At 35.3% G+C, this 15,506-nt stretch overlaps 1 protein-coding gene across 1 annotated transcript in view; it reads left to right on the forward strand.

The window, feature by feature from the left end:
- The window catches only part of KPNA3 (karyopherin subunit alpha 3), a 107,226-nt gene that overhangs the window by 19,617 nt on the left and 72,103 nt on the right, over window positions 1-15,506 (forward strand). The window contains exon 2 of the mRNA XM_077158183.1: window positions 10,829-10,873. Within this exon, the coding sequence (XP_077014298.1) occupies window positions 10,829-10,873 (45 nt within the window). The remainder of the gene's footprint in view (window positions 1-10,828; window positions 10,874-15,506) is intronic.

Here is a 15,506-nt window from a genome sequence, read left to right on the forward strand (position 1 = left end):
AGTCTAAGATCCATTTAGGATTAATTTTTTGTATATGATGTGAGATTTGAATCAAGGTTCACACTGTCTATCGGTGTCTATTTTTTTAAATGAAACAGACAATTGTATTCAAATTCTCCAAAATTTATATTTATGTTAAATGTTTCCAAAATGTATGTCATCTTTTGTATAATGGTTTTATTATTTCATCTTTTTTCTTTTTTTGTTTACACACTTCTTCAGTAGAGACCAGAGTCCTCTGTTGACCAGTTAGAAGCCTCTGATCTGCTATTCAGATTTAAGTTTCTTCTCAGTATTCATGGCCAACATCTGGCTCCTAAAAGAAAGGCTTTTGGTCTTTTCAATCGCTTGTTGATAGGGTGAGACTGCATTGTTACCCATAACCTAATTTAGAATCAATTTTGGCATCTAGTCTTGCATTTCTTATCAAATTCACGGTGTACCTTTCAGCATCTTCTGGAGTCATGCTCAGTTTATCTGCCAACGTGTTAATGCTAAGACATTGGTGGATGCGATAAATAGTCTCAAATATAAAGATGTGAGCATTTTCAGTGAAATCCACAAGACAAGCCACCACGAAGAAATCATTCACAAGAACTGATTCAGCCTTTTCTTTAGTTATTCTAGTTCCTTTGCCTCTCCGTATGAAGTTCAGACTAATCTTATTTTTTTTTAAATTTTTAATTAGAGAAATTGTAGGTTTATAGAGAAATCATGTAAAAAATTCAGTTATTAACTGAATTATTATTAACACCCCCATTATTAACACTTTGCATTAGTGTGGCACCTTTGTTACAATTGATGAAAGAATATTATAATTGTAGTATTAACTATAGTCCATGGTTTATATTAGGCTATATTTCCCCCCCAATCTATCGCCCTATTATTAACACCTTGCATTAGTGTGGTACATTTGTTATAATTCATGAAAGAACATTTTTATACTTAGTACTGTTAACTACAAGCCATTGTTTACAATAGGACTCACTGTGTTACACATCCTGTGTATTATATTTTAATTTTTATTCTAGCAACATATATACAACCTAAAATTTCCCGTTAAGCACATTCACATGTATAATTCAGTGCTACTAATTACATTCAACCCAAATACAAATTCTATACAAATTAAGCATTAACTGCCCAGTCCTTACCCACAACTCAGCGCCAGGTAACCTGTATGCTAGATTCTGACTCTTTGGGTTTGCTTATTCTAATTGTTTCATAACAGTGAGATCATAAGAATATTTATCCTTTTGTGTCTTACTTATTTCACTCAGCATAATGTTAGAGTTCATCCATGTTGTCGCATGAATGAGAATGTCATTCCTTTTAAGGATGAATAATATCCCATTGTGTGTTTGTAGCACATTTTGTTTATCCATTCATCAATTGATAGACACAAGGCTTGCTTCCATCTTTTGGCAATTGTGAATAATGCCACTGTGAACATTGGTATGCAATTATCTGTTCTAGTCCCTACTTTCAGTTCTTTTCGATATACACCTAGTAGGGTGATTGCCGGGTCATATGATAATTCTATTCTTAGCTTTCTGAGGAACTGCCGAACTGTCTTCCAAAGCACTTGCATCATTTTATATTCCCACCAGTGTTACTGTTCTCTACATCCACTCCAACACTTGTACTTTTCCTCTTTTTTGTATGGGCAGGCACCGGGAATGGAATCTGGGTGTCCAGCATGGCAGAGGAGAACTCTGCCTGCTGAGCCACTGTGGCCCACCTGTGTTTTTTAAATAGTAGCCAGTCTAGGGGGTATAAAATGGTATCTCATTGTGATTTTGATTTGCATTTCCCTAGTAGCCTAATGATGTTGAACATCATTTGAAGTGCTTTTTAGCCATTTGTATTTCCTCTTTGGAGAACTATCCAGGTCTTTTACCCATTTTTAAATTAAGTTGCTTGTCTTCTTATTGTTCAGTTGTGGGATTTCTTTATATTTTCTGGATATTAAATCCTTATTGAATATGTGGTTTCTGAATATTTTCTGCCATTGAGTAGATTGTCTTTTCACTTCGTGATAAAATCCTTTGATGCACAAAAGCTTTTAACACTGATGAGGTCCCATTTATCTATTTTTTCTTTGGTAGCTTGTGCTTTAGGTGTAAAGTCTCAGAAATCACTGCCTAACAGAGATCTTGAAGATGCTTCCTTACATTTTCTTCTAGGAGCTTTATAGTCCTGGTTCTTATGTTTACGTCTTTGATCCATTTTGAGTTCATTTTTGCATAAGTGTGAGATAGGGGTCCTCCTTCATCCTTTTGGTTAATGATATCCAGTTCTCCTGCACCAGTTGTTGAAGAGACTGTTCTTTCCCAATTGAGGGGACTTGGCAGCCGTTTCAGAAATCATTTGGCCACAATAATTTAAGTACCTGAATAAAGCTGAATATGAGAATGATAGAGGAAGGAGGGCTTGGAGCACATGTGCAATCAGAAGGAAAGATAGATAATAAAGACTGTGATGGTATAATCTAGGAATGCTTAGAGTATACAATGATAGTGACTAAATGTACAAATTAAAAAATATTTTTGCATGAGGAAGAACAAAGGAATGTCAGTATTGCAGGGTGTTGAAAATAGATGGTCATATTTTAAAACTTCAACTTCTGTGTGAGACTAAAGCAAAAAATGTTTATTTGGTACAAAATTAATATTTTGACCAGTGCATTTCCTAATATAACTTATATGGACAGGTTAATTGAATACCATAAGTACATGGAACCTTGAACAGGGCATGAGATTTTGAGGTTTGTCCAGTGTGATGCCCTTATAAGTCCCAGAGTGATTTGAACAGTGAAGAAAGAAGTATTTGCAAAGTCACCTTGGGAGAATGGCAAGAAAGGGGGAAAATTCAACTTCCCCATTTGGAGAATTCCTGATATTCTCACAAGCAGTGGGGACAACCAAATCAATAGCCAAGCCCTTAATCTTGGGGTTTGTTCATATGAAACTTATCCCTGCAAAGGATAGGCGAAGCCTTCTTAAAATTAGGCCGAAGAGTCACCCCTAGAGAAACTCTTTTGTTGCTCAGATGTGGCCTATCTCTCTCTCTCAGCTAACATGGTAAGCAAACTCACTCTCTCAGCTAACATGGTAAGCAAACTCACTGCTCTCCCCCTCTCTATATGGGACATGACTCCCAAGGGTGTAACTCTCCCTAGCAATGTGGAACAGAAATCCTAGAATGAACTGGGACTCAGCATCAAGGGATTGAAAAAACCGTCTCGACCAAAAGGGGGACGAGAGAAATGAGACAAAATAAAGTGTCAGTGGCTGAGATATTTCAAACAGAGTCAAAAGGTTATCCTGGAGGTTATTCTTAGGCATTATATAGATATCCCCCTTTTTAGTTTAAGGTGTGTTAAAGAGGCTAGAAGAAAGTGCCTGAAAGTGTAGAGCTGTGTTCCAGTAGCCATGTTTCTTGAAGATGATTGTATAATGATATAGCTTTTGCATTGTTTTCTGTGTGATTGTGAAAATCTGTCTCTGATGCTCCTTTTATGTATGGTATGGACAGATAAAAAATATGGATTAAAAATAAATAATAGGGGGAACAAATGCTAAAATAAATTGAGTAGATTGAAATACTAGTGATCAATGAAAGGGAGTGGTAAGAGGTATGGAAAAAAATAGGGGAAACAAAGGTTAAAATATATTGGGTAGATGGAAATACTAGTTGTATTAGTTAGGGTTCTCTGGAGAAACAGAATCAACAGGAAATATCCACAAACATAAAACTTACAAAAATGTCTCATGCAACCATGGGAACATAGAATCCAAAATCCGTAGGGCAGGCCGTGAATCTGATGACTCGGATGGAGGGTCTGAACAAACTCCTTAGGAGAGGCTCGCTGGCCGAAGCAGAAGGGAAGAGAGCTGTCTTTTCTGAATCCTCCTTAAAAGCCTTCCATTGATTAGATTAAACATCACTCATGCAGAAGACACACCCCTTGGCTGATTACAAATGAAATTAGCTGTGGATGCAGCACACATGATCATGATTTAATTCTATGAAATGTCTTCATAACAACAGACAGGTCAGCACTTGCCCAAACAGACCAAGCAGGTACCACCACCTGGCCAAGTTGACGCATGAACTTGACTATCACACGAGTGTTCAATGAGAGGGAGAGGTAAGGGGTATGGTGTGTACAAGTTTTTTCTTTTTATTTCTTTTTCTGGAATGATGTAGATGTTCTAAGAAATGGTCATGGTGATGAATATACAACTATGTGATGATATTGTGAGCCATTGATTGTACACCAAGTATGGAATGTTCATATGTTAAGAATGTTCATATTTGTATGTTGTTTTGTTTTGTCAATAAAAATATATATAAAAAACATTAAGACATTCCCTAGATTAAATAAAAGTTGAAGGAATTCATTACCAGTAGACCTGCTCTACAAGCAATGCTAAAGGGAGTTCTTCATACTGAAAGGAAAGAACACTAGACAGTGGATTGAAATGGTATACAAAAATAAAGACCTCTGATAAAAGTAACCATATGGGTAATTATAAAAAGAGTAAATCAGTTGGCCATAGATGTGTTATTTCTGATTATATTTCTGTCCTTTTGTCAGTACCTTGCTGTTTTGACCTCTGTAGTTTGTAATAAGTTTAAAGTCAGGCAGCTTTGTTCTTCTTTTTAAAGATGTTTTTGGCTGTTCGTGGGCCCTCACCCATCCAAATAATTGTCTTTTCCATTTCCACAAAATATGCTGTTGGAATTCTGGTTGTGATTGCATTAAATCTGTAAATCATCTTGGGTAGAATTGATATCTTAATATTTAGTCTTCTGATTCGTACATATGGAAAGTCCTTCTATTTATTTAGATCTTTTTAAAATTTTTTAGCAAAGTTTTGTAGTTTTCTTTTGTTCCCTTGACTGAACTGTATCTTCCTGTTGCTTTGTATGGCTCTTAATCTTTTGCTGATGTCTAGGCATCTGATTATCTTGATTAGTTAACTCTGAAGGTGTGTTTCTCCTTCTTGTTTAAGGCTTTAAGTTTGTACTTTTTGTGGAATTGTTTTACTGTCAAGAGAAAGCTTCTTTTCCTCTGTTCCTTCTCCAGAAATTGTAGTGTGTTCTGTTTGTTTTGAGTAGGATTTTCTCCCCAGCACCTATGATTTGTTTAAATTCCTTCCCTCACTCAATGCTCCCTTTTCTTTATATTTTTTAGTTTAAATACTGTCAAGTCTTATAGCAGCTCAGTCTCCCCCAGTCCCCTTCTTTTCTTACCCATTAGGGTATCCCTTCCCAGGGACCCAGATGGGGTCAATCCAGAAAGGTCTGTTTTATGTTTCGGTGGTCCAGCAAACATTGACTGGATTGAGTGAGCACTCCTTTTGCCAACAGTTCTTCACAGTCTCTCTTTCTCCCTCTGCCCAGGGGCCCTTTTGTTTGTGACGTTCCTCAGTGGCTTGTGCTCTACCCTGGACCTCTGGAGACTTGGTTCCCTGTGCCTGTGTATGTAGAATTCTGACTTGCTGCAGTGAGTGTCTCTATAGTCTGCATCTGCAGCAGGAGAGACCCATGCTGTGCTACCTCTCTTTGACTCCCAAGCTGGATGGGGCTAAGTGAGGGGAAGGGTTCTGGACTGTCAACTCCAGGAAGAAAATCTCCTACCTGCACTTTGATACAGCATTGTAGAGTCCTTTTCTATTGTCTGTTGTCCTCTGAGTTCTAAGAAAGTGGGATTTGTCCCTTTTTTAGTTGATTCTGAGGGAAGACTTTTCCACAGGATGTTTTACATTACCATTTTATTGTACCGCTCCAGAGTAATTATGTTAAACCTGTATATAGTGTGAATTCATAACCTTGCCTAGTTGAATCTACCAAACCATGAACACAATATGTCTCTCCACTTACTTAGATCTTCTTTGATTATTTCATTGCTATTTTATAGTGTTTGGTGTACAAGTCTGTACATATATTGTTAGATTCACACCTAAGCATTTAATTTTTTAAGAGATATAAATGATACTGTATTTCAAATTTGTTTCCATGTGTTCAAGGGAAGTAACAAAAATAAAGTTGGTTTTTGTATTTTTATCTTGTTTCCTGTGATCTTTTTGAACTTTTTATTATATCTGGGAGATTTTGGTAGACTCCTTGTGAATTTCTTTTTCTTGCCTTATAGCACTGACTAGGACTTCTAGCATTGTGTTGAATAAGAGTGAAAGAGTGTTAGGGGGAGTTCATCCTGTCTTTGGCCATTAAACATGATGTTAGCTGTAGGTTTTTGTAGATGTTCTTTTCCAATTGAGGAAGTTCCCCTCTATTCCTGTTTTTCTGAATGTTTTTTGTCATGAAATTAGTGATGTGTTTTATCAAATGCTTTTTCTGCATTAATTGATGTGATAATTGATTTTCTTCTTAAGCCATCTAATATGAAGGATTACATTAGTTGATTTTCAGATATTGAACTTGCGTTGCATTCCTGCAACAAAGCCCACACTGGCAAGTGTATATTTATTTTAAATATTGCTGAAGTCTATTTAGTAATTTTTTACTAAGGATTTTTATGTCTGTATTCATTGGTGTTTAGTTATCTTTTTTTTTGGATGGTCTTTGGTTTTGCTACAAAGGTTTAATGCCAACTGTATAAAATGAATTGTAAGCATTCTCCATGTTTTCTTGAAGAGATTATGTAGAATTGACATAAGTTCTTAAAACATTTGGAAAATTATCTGTTAAACCATCTGAGCTGAGAGATGTGTTTGTGTGTGTGTTAAATTATGAATTTGACTTCTCTAATAGTTAAGGGACTATTCAATTATGTATTTCATATAGGGTGAGTTGTACTTTGTGCTTTTTAAGGAATTGGCTCATTTCATCTAAATTGTCAAAATTATTTCCATAGAGTTGTTTGTAGAATACCCTTATTATTATTTTGGTGTCTTCAGGGTTTATAGTAATAGCCTCTGTTTCATTTTTTGAATGAACAACAAAAACTGATAATTTGTTCTCCTCTTTTTTTCTTTTTGTCAGTCTTGCTTAAAGTTTGTCAATTTTGTTGATCTTTTCAAAGAACTAGTTCTTTGTTTCATGATTTTCCCTGTTTTCAATTTCATTGATTTTTGCTTATATCTTTATTACTTCCTCCATTTTGCTTGCTTTGGATTTATTTTGCTTTTTGTTGTCTATAATTTTGCGCTGGGTGCTTTAATTTTTCTTCTGAGACTTTTCCTCTTTTCTGCTCTATGCATTAGTGCTACAAATTTCCCTCTCAGCACTGCTTTAACCTCCTGTTCTCTCTGTGACACCCACTATCTAATGTGAAGTAATAGCCTTTATTTCCAGTCAGTAGTTAGTTATAAGGCAATCAGTATGCTTATGCCATATTTTTGTATACACTTCCCATCTCACCCACCATTTTTTTGAGCTGTGCTGTCAGAGCCTGTAGCAATTAAGTGCTACATTCTGTCCATTATAATAATCATTCAGTCATAGCTTTACAGGTAGGTACATTTGATGGTCCCACCACCTTACTGATGTCTTTCCAAGTCATTGTGGTTGTGTGATACCCGTTCTCTTGTAGAGTTTTCAGGAAGGGCTTATGTAAGAGCAGTAGTCCCTGAGTTCTAGTATAACAGTTGGTCTGCCATCTTTGCGCTTTAAATTCAGTGTTTTGGGCTAGATTTAAAATCCTTGGCCCCTATTGTCTTTTCTTGGGTATTTTACATTTGTTGTTATCCATTATTTTCTAAAATAAAATGTGCTGTCAAAGTTGATTGCTGTTTGATTTTCTTTACCTTATAAATCACTAGATTTTTTTTTTTGCTTGCTGTCCAGAGGCATTGTTTTCTCTTTCCTTTCCATTCCTTTTCCTTTCCCCTTTCTCCTTTACTTTTTTTGAAATCCATCAGTTTTACCACTATATATCTCAGTGATGGTTTTTCTGAGTTGACCCCAAGTACTTGTTTTATTCTTTCAGTATTTCATTTCAGTTCCTCTTATTTCAGAATATTTTTCCTCGTGTTATAGTTCACCTCCCACCCCACCCACTGCATGGGCAGGCACCAGGAATCGAACCCGAGTCTCTGGTAAGGCAGGCAAGAATTCTACCTGCTGAGCCACCTCACACTGCCCTATAGTATTTATTTTATTATTTTATTTTATTTTTTTAAATGAAAAGAATTTTTTTAAACATAACATGCAAACACGAACTTTCTTACCATATGATCATTCCATTCTTGGTAAATCAATAACTCATAATATCATCACATAGTTGAATATTCATCGCCACAATCACCTCTCAGAACATTTGCATCAATCTAGAAAAAGAAATAAAAAGAAAAAGAAAAAAATTTGTACATATCACACCCCCTACCCCTACCCTCACCAATCACTAGCATTTCAATCTATTTATTTTAACGTTTGTTCCCCCTATTATTTGTTTATTTTTAATCCATATATTTTACTCATCTGTCGATAAGGTAGATAAAAGTAGCATCAGACACAGGTTTTCACAATCATACAGTCACGTTGTAAAAGCCATATCTTTATACAATCATCTTCAAGAAGCAAGGCTACTAGAACACAGCTCTACATTTTCGGGCAATTTCCTCCAGCCTCTCCATTACACCTTAACTAAAAAGGTGATAATCTATATAATGCATTAAGAATAACCTCCAAGATAACCTCTCGACTTTGTTTGATGTCTCAGCCATTGACACTTTATTTTGTCTCATTTCTCTCTTCCCCCTTTTGGTCAAGATTTTATTTTTTATTTTTTTTGCATGGGCAGGCACCGGGAATTGAACCCGGGTTTCAGGCATAGCAGGCAAGAGTTCTGCCACTGAGCCACCATTGCACCTCCCTGCACTGTTGTTTTTTGTTTGTTTGTTTTGCATGGACAGGCACCAGGAATTAAATGCAGGTCTCTAGCATGGCAGGTGAGAGGTCTGCCTGCTAAGCCACCATGGCCCGCCCACCCTGCCCTATAGTTTTTAGTATTTGTTCCATTTTACTGCTTTGGTTTTCTTCTTTGAGGGCTCCCAATTATATGTGTTTAGGATCTTCTTTGCTTATCTTTCTTGTTATTTTCATGCCAATAGTTTTCACCTTTGTTTCTTTTTTATTTAAAATTTTTTTCTTTACACATTCTGTTTCTCCTAAAAATTATCTTCTGTGTTAATTGTCTCATGATTGTTCTTAGTTAGGTTTCCTTTCTGAAATAATTTTTTCTTTCATTCCTAATTTCTAGCACCTCATTTCCAAATTTTCTAGCTCTGATTTACAATGTCCTTTCACGTTTTCTAGGATACAGTTTCTTGTTTTGTGGATGTCTTTATGGCAGGCTTTCAGTGTCAACATTCTGTTTCTTATTCTTCCATTTCTTATAGTGTGACATTCAACCACAGTCCTTTACTAGTGTTCATTTTATGATAGGTTTTCCTGAATTTTTAGGAGAGAGGGATAGCTTTCTAGCTTTACCACTTCAGAGCTCCTTCTGTTGTTTTTGTAAAGCCCTGTTTTCTATGACCTGATTCTGTTTACAGTCCCCACTTTTATTTCTGTCTTCCCTTTTCTCTGCCCCTTTTGTGCCTATCTTGCTCGCTTGGATTTCCACTCCACCTGGTTATTTGCAGTAGGCTCCAGCTCCTTGTTTTTGAGTCTAACCCCAGTAGAACTTATGGCCTTAACGTGTGCAAAAGATCCCTTCCGTATGTAGATGTTCTTAAATTGCCTTTCCAGACTATCCAGTTTTTTATTTGTGATTTGAGAGTTCTCCAGCCCTCACGTCCTTCAGCTATTCCATTATGCCTGCCCTTCTATTTCCTTCTGCTTCCTTCTGCATGCATGTTGATACTAGAAGAGTTTTGTAGTCTGCAGTTTATCCAAACCCTGCTCGTATTTGAGAGTTCATGGGGATATCTTGTGACCATTTTTGTTGTAGATGTCGTCTCTGTGGTTTAGTTTGGCTATCATGTTGAGTCTTTCTTTGGTGGGGCAGGAGATTCCAAGAGATTAAAAGAGCCATTGATTTTATTCAAGAGAATGACAACACAGGTATGCATTTAAAAGAGAACCTTCTGGTTGTTATGTGGAAAATTGATCCAGTGGTTATAAGGAGACTAGTTAGGAGGCTTGTAGTGGTCTAGGTGAGAGATGGTGGCTTGATCTAGAATGGTGGCCATAGAATTAGGAGATTCTGTAGATTTTGGTGACTTAATGAATATTGGAGGGTTAGAGAGTGAGTAGACATGAATGACTTCCCAGGATTGCCATAAATAATGGTTGAAATGTTTCCTGATATTTGAAATACTGAATGAGTAGGAGTACTGGAGAACTGGTAACAGAGCAAGTCTAGGATATAGGCATTATTCACTATTTTGTTCAAATAATTCCTTTGCAATCTGATATGCTTTTATTCTTTCCACCTTGCTCAAGAGTCTTAGTTAAGGGGAAGAGAGTTCTGTTCTCATAATTTGGGTCTCATGTTCTACCAGGAGAGAGAGCAAGACATTTTAATAGGAGGTTCCATGAAGCTGCCCACATAGGGGAAGATATAATCATCCAAAGAAACCTGGGTGCAATTAGAAAAGGGGGACGTATCCTACTCCACTAAGCCATACCTCTAATGCTCCACAAAATCGTACAGCCTATGTCCACTAAAATAGATAGGCTTCTTTACTTTTAATTTTTTATATCATTATTTAATATCTAAAACTGAACCATCCTTAGTTGTTAACATTAAATTTACTTCTAAAAATTTTTTTAAATCTTAGATGCTTGAGAGCTTTATTTAATAGAAATATCAATATTTAGATATTTATGTAATCTTTATTTTTCTTTTTAGACAATGCGAAGACACAGAAATGAAGTGACGGTTGAACTGCGAAAGGTAAGGTGATTTGTGTTTTTCAAAAGCATAATTAGAAGATTTTTCCAATGTTAACATTTTGAAAAACTTAAATGAAAATATGGCAAATTAGTGTTCATCTCTAAAACCATATGGTATAAAAAGATATCATTAAACAGTTTATAATGGTATATGCTCAATTATAAAAGCTGCCATTTATTGAGCTACTAGGTACTATGTGAAGTACTTTATAAAGATTTAAATTCTTTTTTCCTAATATTTTACTATTTGCATTCTTTGGGTTGTGCATTAGACAGGATTCTTCCCTTCTCCCCCATGTAAACGTTGTACATACTTGTTAAAGATATTTTAGAAAAATAGATGAAAGTACAAAACCTTATATCATGGGTGCACAGGTGGTTCAGTGGTAGAATGCTCACTTTTCATGCGGGAGACCTAGTTTCAATTCCTGGACCAAGTACCCAAAACAACCCAAACCATTTTAAACCTTTGTCTTACCAGTTGAATGTAACTGCTACTAAAATTAACTGTATTTTCTTCAAGTATTTTTATAGAACTTGAGTGTTACCTTCATCAGATTGTGTTTCCATGTGAGCACATTTTACTTAAAGCAAATATTTAAATTGTCAATCAAGAAAAAATACATAATGAATTCTGTCTGTATTCATGTATGTTAAAAAATAATAATACATTTGAAACTCATTTCCAAATCCTATGTTGGTTGTGAGAGGTTTTCTGCTTTTCCTTATGTAATTCACTGCACTCCTATATTAAAATCCAGAGTTTTATGATGAGGTTTGCCAGAAGCTGTATTTTAAATCTGTGCACATAATCTTCATCAGAAATGTATTCATTTATTGAAATAACCATCACTGTTTGATGGTTATTTCTATCTCATGGAGCTGGATATTGTGTAAATAGTTGCTCAACCAAATATATCCTTACAAATCATAATTAATGCTATCAAGGAAATAGATAGTGATGAAATTAATAAGGTGAGGTGTTTTCTAAATCAGGAGTTCAAAAGGTGATGTTGTCTGAAGAAATAACATTCAACTGAAATTTGAATTGGAATTAGCTTATCTTTTCTGAACAGGTTTTGAGTTTCTGCCCAACACTGATATCATGCTCAGTGGTACATAGTTGCTAGAAGTCATTCTTCTATACTCCTTTTTCCCAGTTTTTATTAAACTTGAAAAATACTGGCTAATTCCAACATCTGTAATTTCCTTATGGACACTTAAAGCTTAACAACAGTGATTTAGGCCATCATATTTGCAAACTGTTTCAGATCCTTGGATCCTTTGGATCAGAGAAGCGAACTATGCCTAAGTTTAGAAAAGTAAGGTTACCAGTCTTAACACCTTGGATTTCTTTCCTTTTCTTTTCAGCATTTTTGTTAACGTATAGCATACATGCAAAAAAAGTTCACACATGTTAAGTGAACTACATGATGAGTTTTCATAAAGAGAGCACATCTGTGTAACCAGCTCCTGGATCAAAAAAGAGAAGATTACCTGTACCCTAGAGCCCCCTCTCAGTTACCCTTATCCTGATATCTAACACCATAGATTAGTTTTGACTATTTTTAACTTTACATAAATAGAATATAGTGTGTATCCTTTTGTGTCTGGCTTATTCTCTTGAATGGAGCCAATGAGAGTAAAAGTAGAATTAAGTAATTATTTTTTTACTGTCATTTGTTAACATTACACCATCTATTTCCAGATGTGGGCCTTTGTTTTCCCTTAATACTTCCTAACTTTACCTTTTGTTTGTACTGGTATTATATTCAGGAGCCCTCTCTTTTAAGTTTTTTAACCCTTCTAATATGTTTATAAATCTAAGCTATTCATTTATATTTGCCTTTGATTATTTATTCCTCCTTATGTAGTTTATAGAATTAAAAATTCTTACTTGTCAGCACATCTTTTTTAACCCCTCCTTGGTTACCTTAGAAACATTTTTCCCTTCTCTTTCCTTCCCTTCCCTGTTATTTCCAATACTTGGATTAAATTCCTGAAAATCCTTGTAGGAGCACAGAAAATGAAATTTGAAAATATCTCAAGCAATTCGTTTTTTTTGTTCGTTTGTTTGTTTGTTTTAAACATTTTTTCTATTGTGAAATATAACATGTATACAAAAAAGCAATAAATTTCCAAGTAGATTTTAACAAGTAGTTATAGAACAGATTTTAAAGTTTGGTATAGGTTACAGTTCCACGGTTTTTCATTTTTTCTTCTAGCTGCTCTAAGACACTGGAAACCAACAGAAATATCAATATAATGATTCAGCAGTCATACTTATTTGTTAAATCCTGTTCTCTCTGTTATACTCCTCCTCCTCTTTTTAAATAACATATATATATATATATATATATATATATATATATATATAAGCAATACATTTCAAAGTACATCACAACAATTAGTTGTAGAACAAATTTCAAAGTTTGGTACAGGTTACAATTCCACAATTTTAGGTTTTTATTTTTAGCTGCTCTAAGGCACTGGAGACTAAAAGAAATATCAATGTAATGATTCAGCAATCATACTTGTTTGTTAAACCCTACCTTCTCTGTAAAACTCCAACATCACCTTTGATGTTTCTTCCACACTTTAGGGATATTTGGACTATGCCCATTCTAACTTTTTTTTTTTTATTAATTAACGGAAAAAAGAAATTAACCCAACATTTAGAAATCATACCATTCTACATATGCAATCAGTAATTCTTAACATCATCACATAGATGCATGATCATCGTTTCTTAGTACATTTGCATCGGTTTAGAAGAACTAGCAACACAACAGAAAAAGATATAGAATGTTAATATAGAGAAAAAAAAATAAAAGTAATAATAATAGTTAAAAAAAAAAAAAAGAACCTATAGCTCAGATGCAGCTTCATTCAGTGTTTTAACATGATTACTTTACAATTAGGTATTATTGTGCTGTCCATTTTTGAGTTTTTGTATCTAGTCCTGTTGCACAGTCTGTATCCCTTCAGCTCCAGTTACCCATTATCTTACCCTGTTTCTAACTCCTGCTGGACTCTGTTACCAATGACATATTCCAAGTTTATTCTCGAATGTCAGTTCAAATCAGTGGGACCATACAGTATTTGTCCTTTAGTTTTTGGCTAGACTCACTCAGCATAATGTTGTCTAGGTCCATCCATGTTATTACATGCTTCATAAGTTTATCCTGTCTTAAAGCTGCATAATATTCCATCGTATGTATATACCACAGTTTGTTTAGCCACTCGTCTGTTGATGGACATTTTTTGGCTGTTTCCATCTCTTTGCAATTGTAAATAACGCTGCTATAAACATTGGTGTGCAAATGTCCGTTTGTGTCTTTGCCCTTAAGTCCTTTGAGTAGATACCCAGCAATGGTATTGCTGAGTCGTATGGCAATTCTATATTCAACTTTTTGAGGAACCGCCAAACTGCCTTCCACAGTGGTTGCACCACTTGACATTCCCACCAACAGTGGATAAGTGTGCCTCTTTCTCCGCATCCTCTCCAGCACTTGTCATTTTCTGTTTTGTTGATAATGGCTATTCTGGTGGGTGTGAGATGATATCTCATTGTGGTTTTGATTTGCATTTCTCTAATGGCCAGGGACATTGAGCATCTCTTCATGTGCCTTTTGGCCATTTGTATTTCCTCCTCTGATAGGTGTCTGTTCAAGTCTTTTTCCCATTTTGTAATTGGGTTGGCTGTCTTTTTGTTGTTGTTGAGTTGAACAATCTCTTCATAAATTCTGGATACTAGACCTTTATCTGATATGTCATTTCCAAATATTGTCTCCCATTGTGTAGGCTGTCTTTCTACTTTCTTGATGAAGTTCTTTGATGCACAAAAGTGTTTAATTTTGAGGAGCTCCCATTTATTTATTTCCTTCTTGAGTGCTCTTGCTTTAGGTTTAAGGTCCATAAACCGCCTCCAATTGTAAGTTTCATAAGATATCTCCCAACATTTTCCTCTAACTGTTTTATGGTCTTAGACCTAATGTTTAGATCTTTGATCCATTTTGAATTAACTTTTGTATAGGGTGTGAGATATGGGTCTTCTTTCATTCTTTTGCATATGGATATCCAGTTCTCTAGGCACCATTTATTGAAGAGACTGTTCTGTCCCAGGTGAGTTGGCTTGACTGCCTTATCAAAGATCAAATGTCCATAGATGAGAGGGTCTATATCTGAGCACTCTATTCGATTCCATTGGTCGATATATCTATCTTTATGCCAATACCATGCTGTTTTGACCACTGTGGCTTCATAATATGCCTTAAAGTCAGGCAGCGCGAGACCTCCAGCTTCATTTTTTTTCCTCAAGATGTTTTCAGCAATTCAAGGCACCCTGCCCTTCCAGATAAATTTGCTTATTGGTTTTTCTATTTCTGAAAAATAAGTTGTTGGGATTTTGATTGGTATTGCATTGAATCTGTAAATCAATTTAGGTAGGATTGACATCTTAACTATATTTAGTCTTCCAATCCATGAACACGGTATGCCCTTCCATCTATTTAGGTCTTCTGTGATTTCTTTTAACAGTTTTTTTGTAGTTTTCTTTATATAGGTTTTTTGTCTCTTTAGTTAAATTTATTCCTAGGTATTTTATTCTTTTAGTTGCAATTGTAAGTGGGATT

The sequence above is a fragment of the Tamandua tetradactyla genome, chromosome 4 (genome assembly GCF_023851605.1).
Source record: "Tamandua tetradactyla isolate mTamTet1 chromosome 4, mTamTet1.pri, whole genome shotgun sequence".
In the NCBI taxonomy this organism is placed as follows: Eukaryota; Metazoa; Chordata; class Mammalia; order Pilosa; family Myrmecophagidae; genus Tamandua; species Tamandua tetradactyla.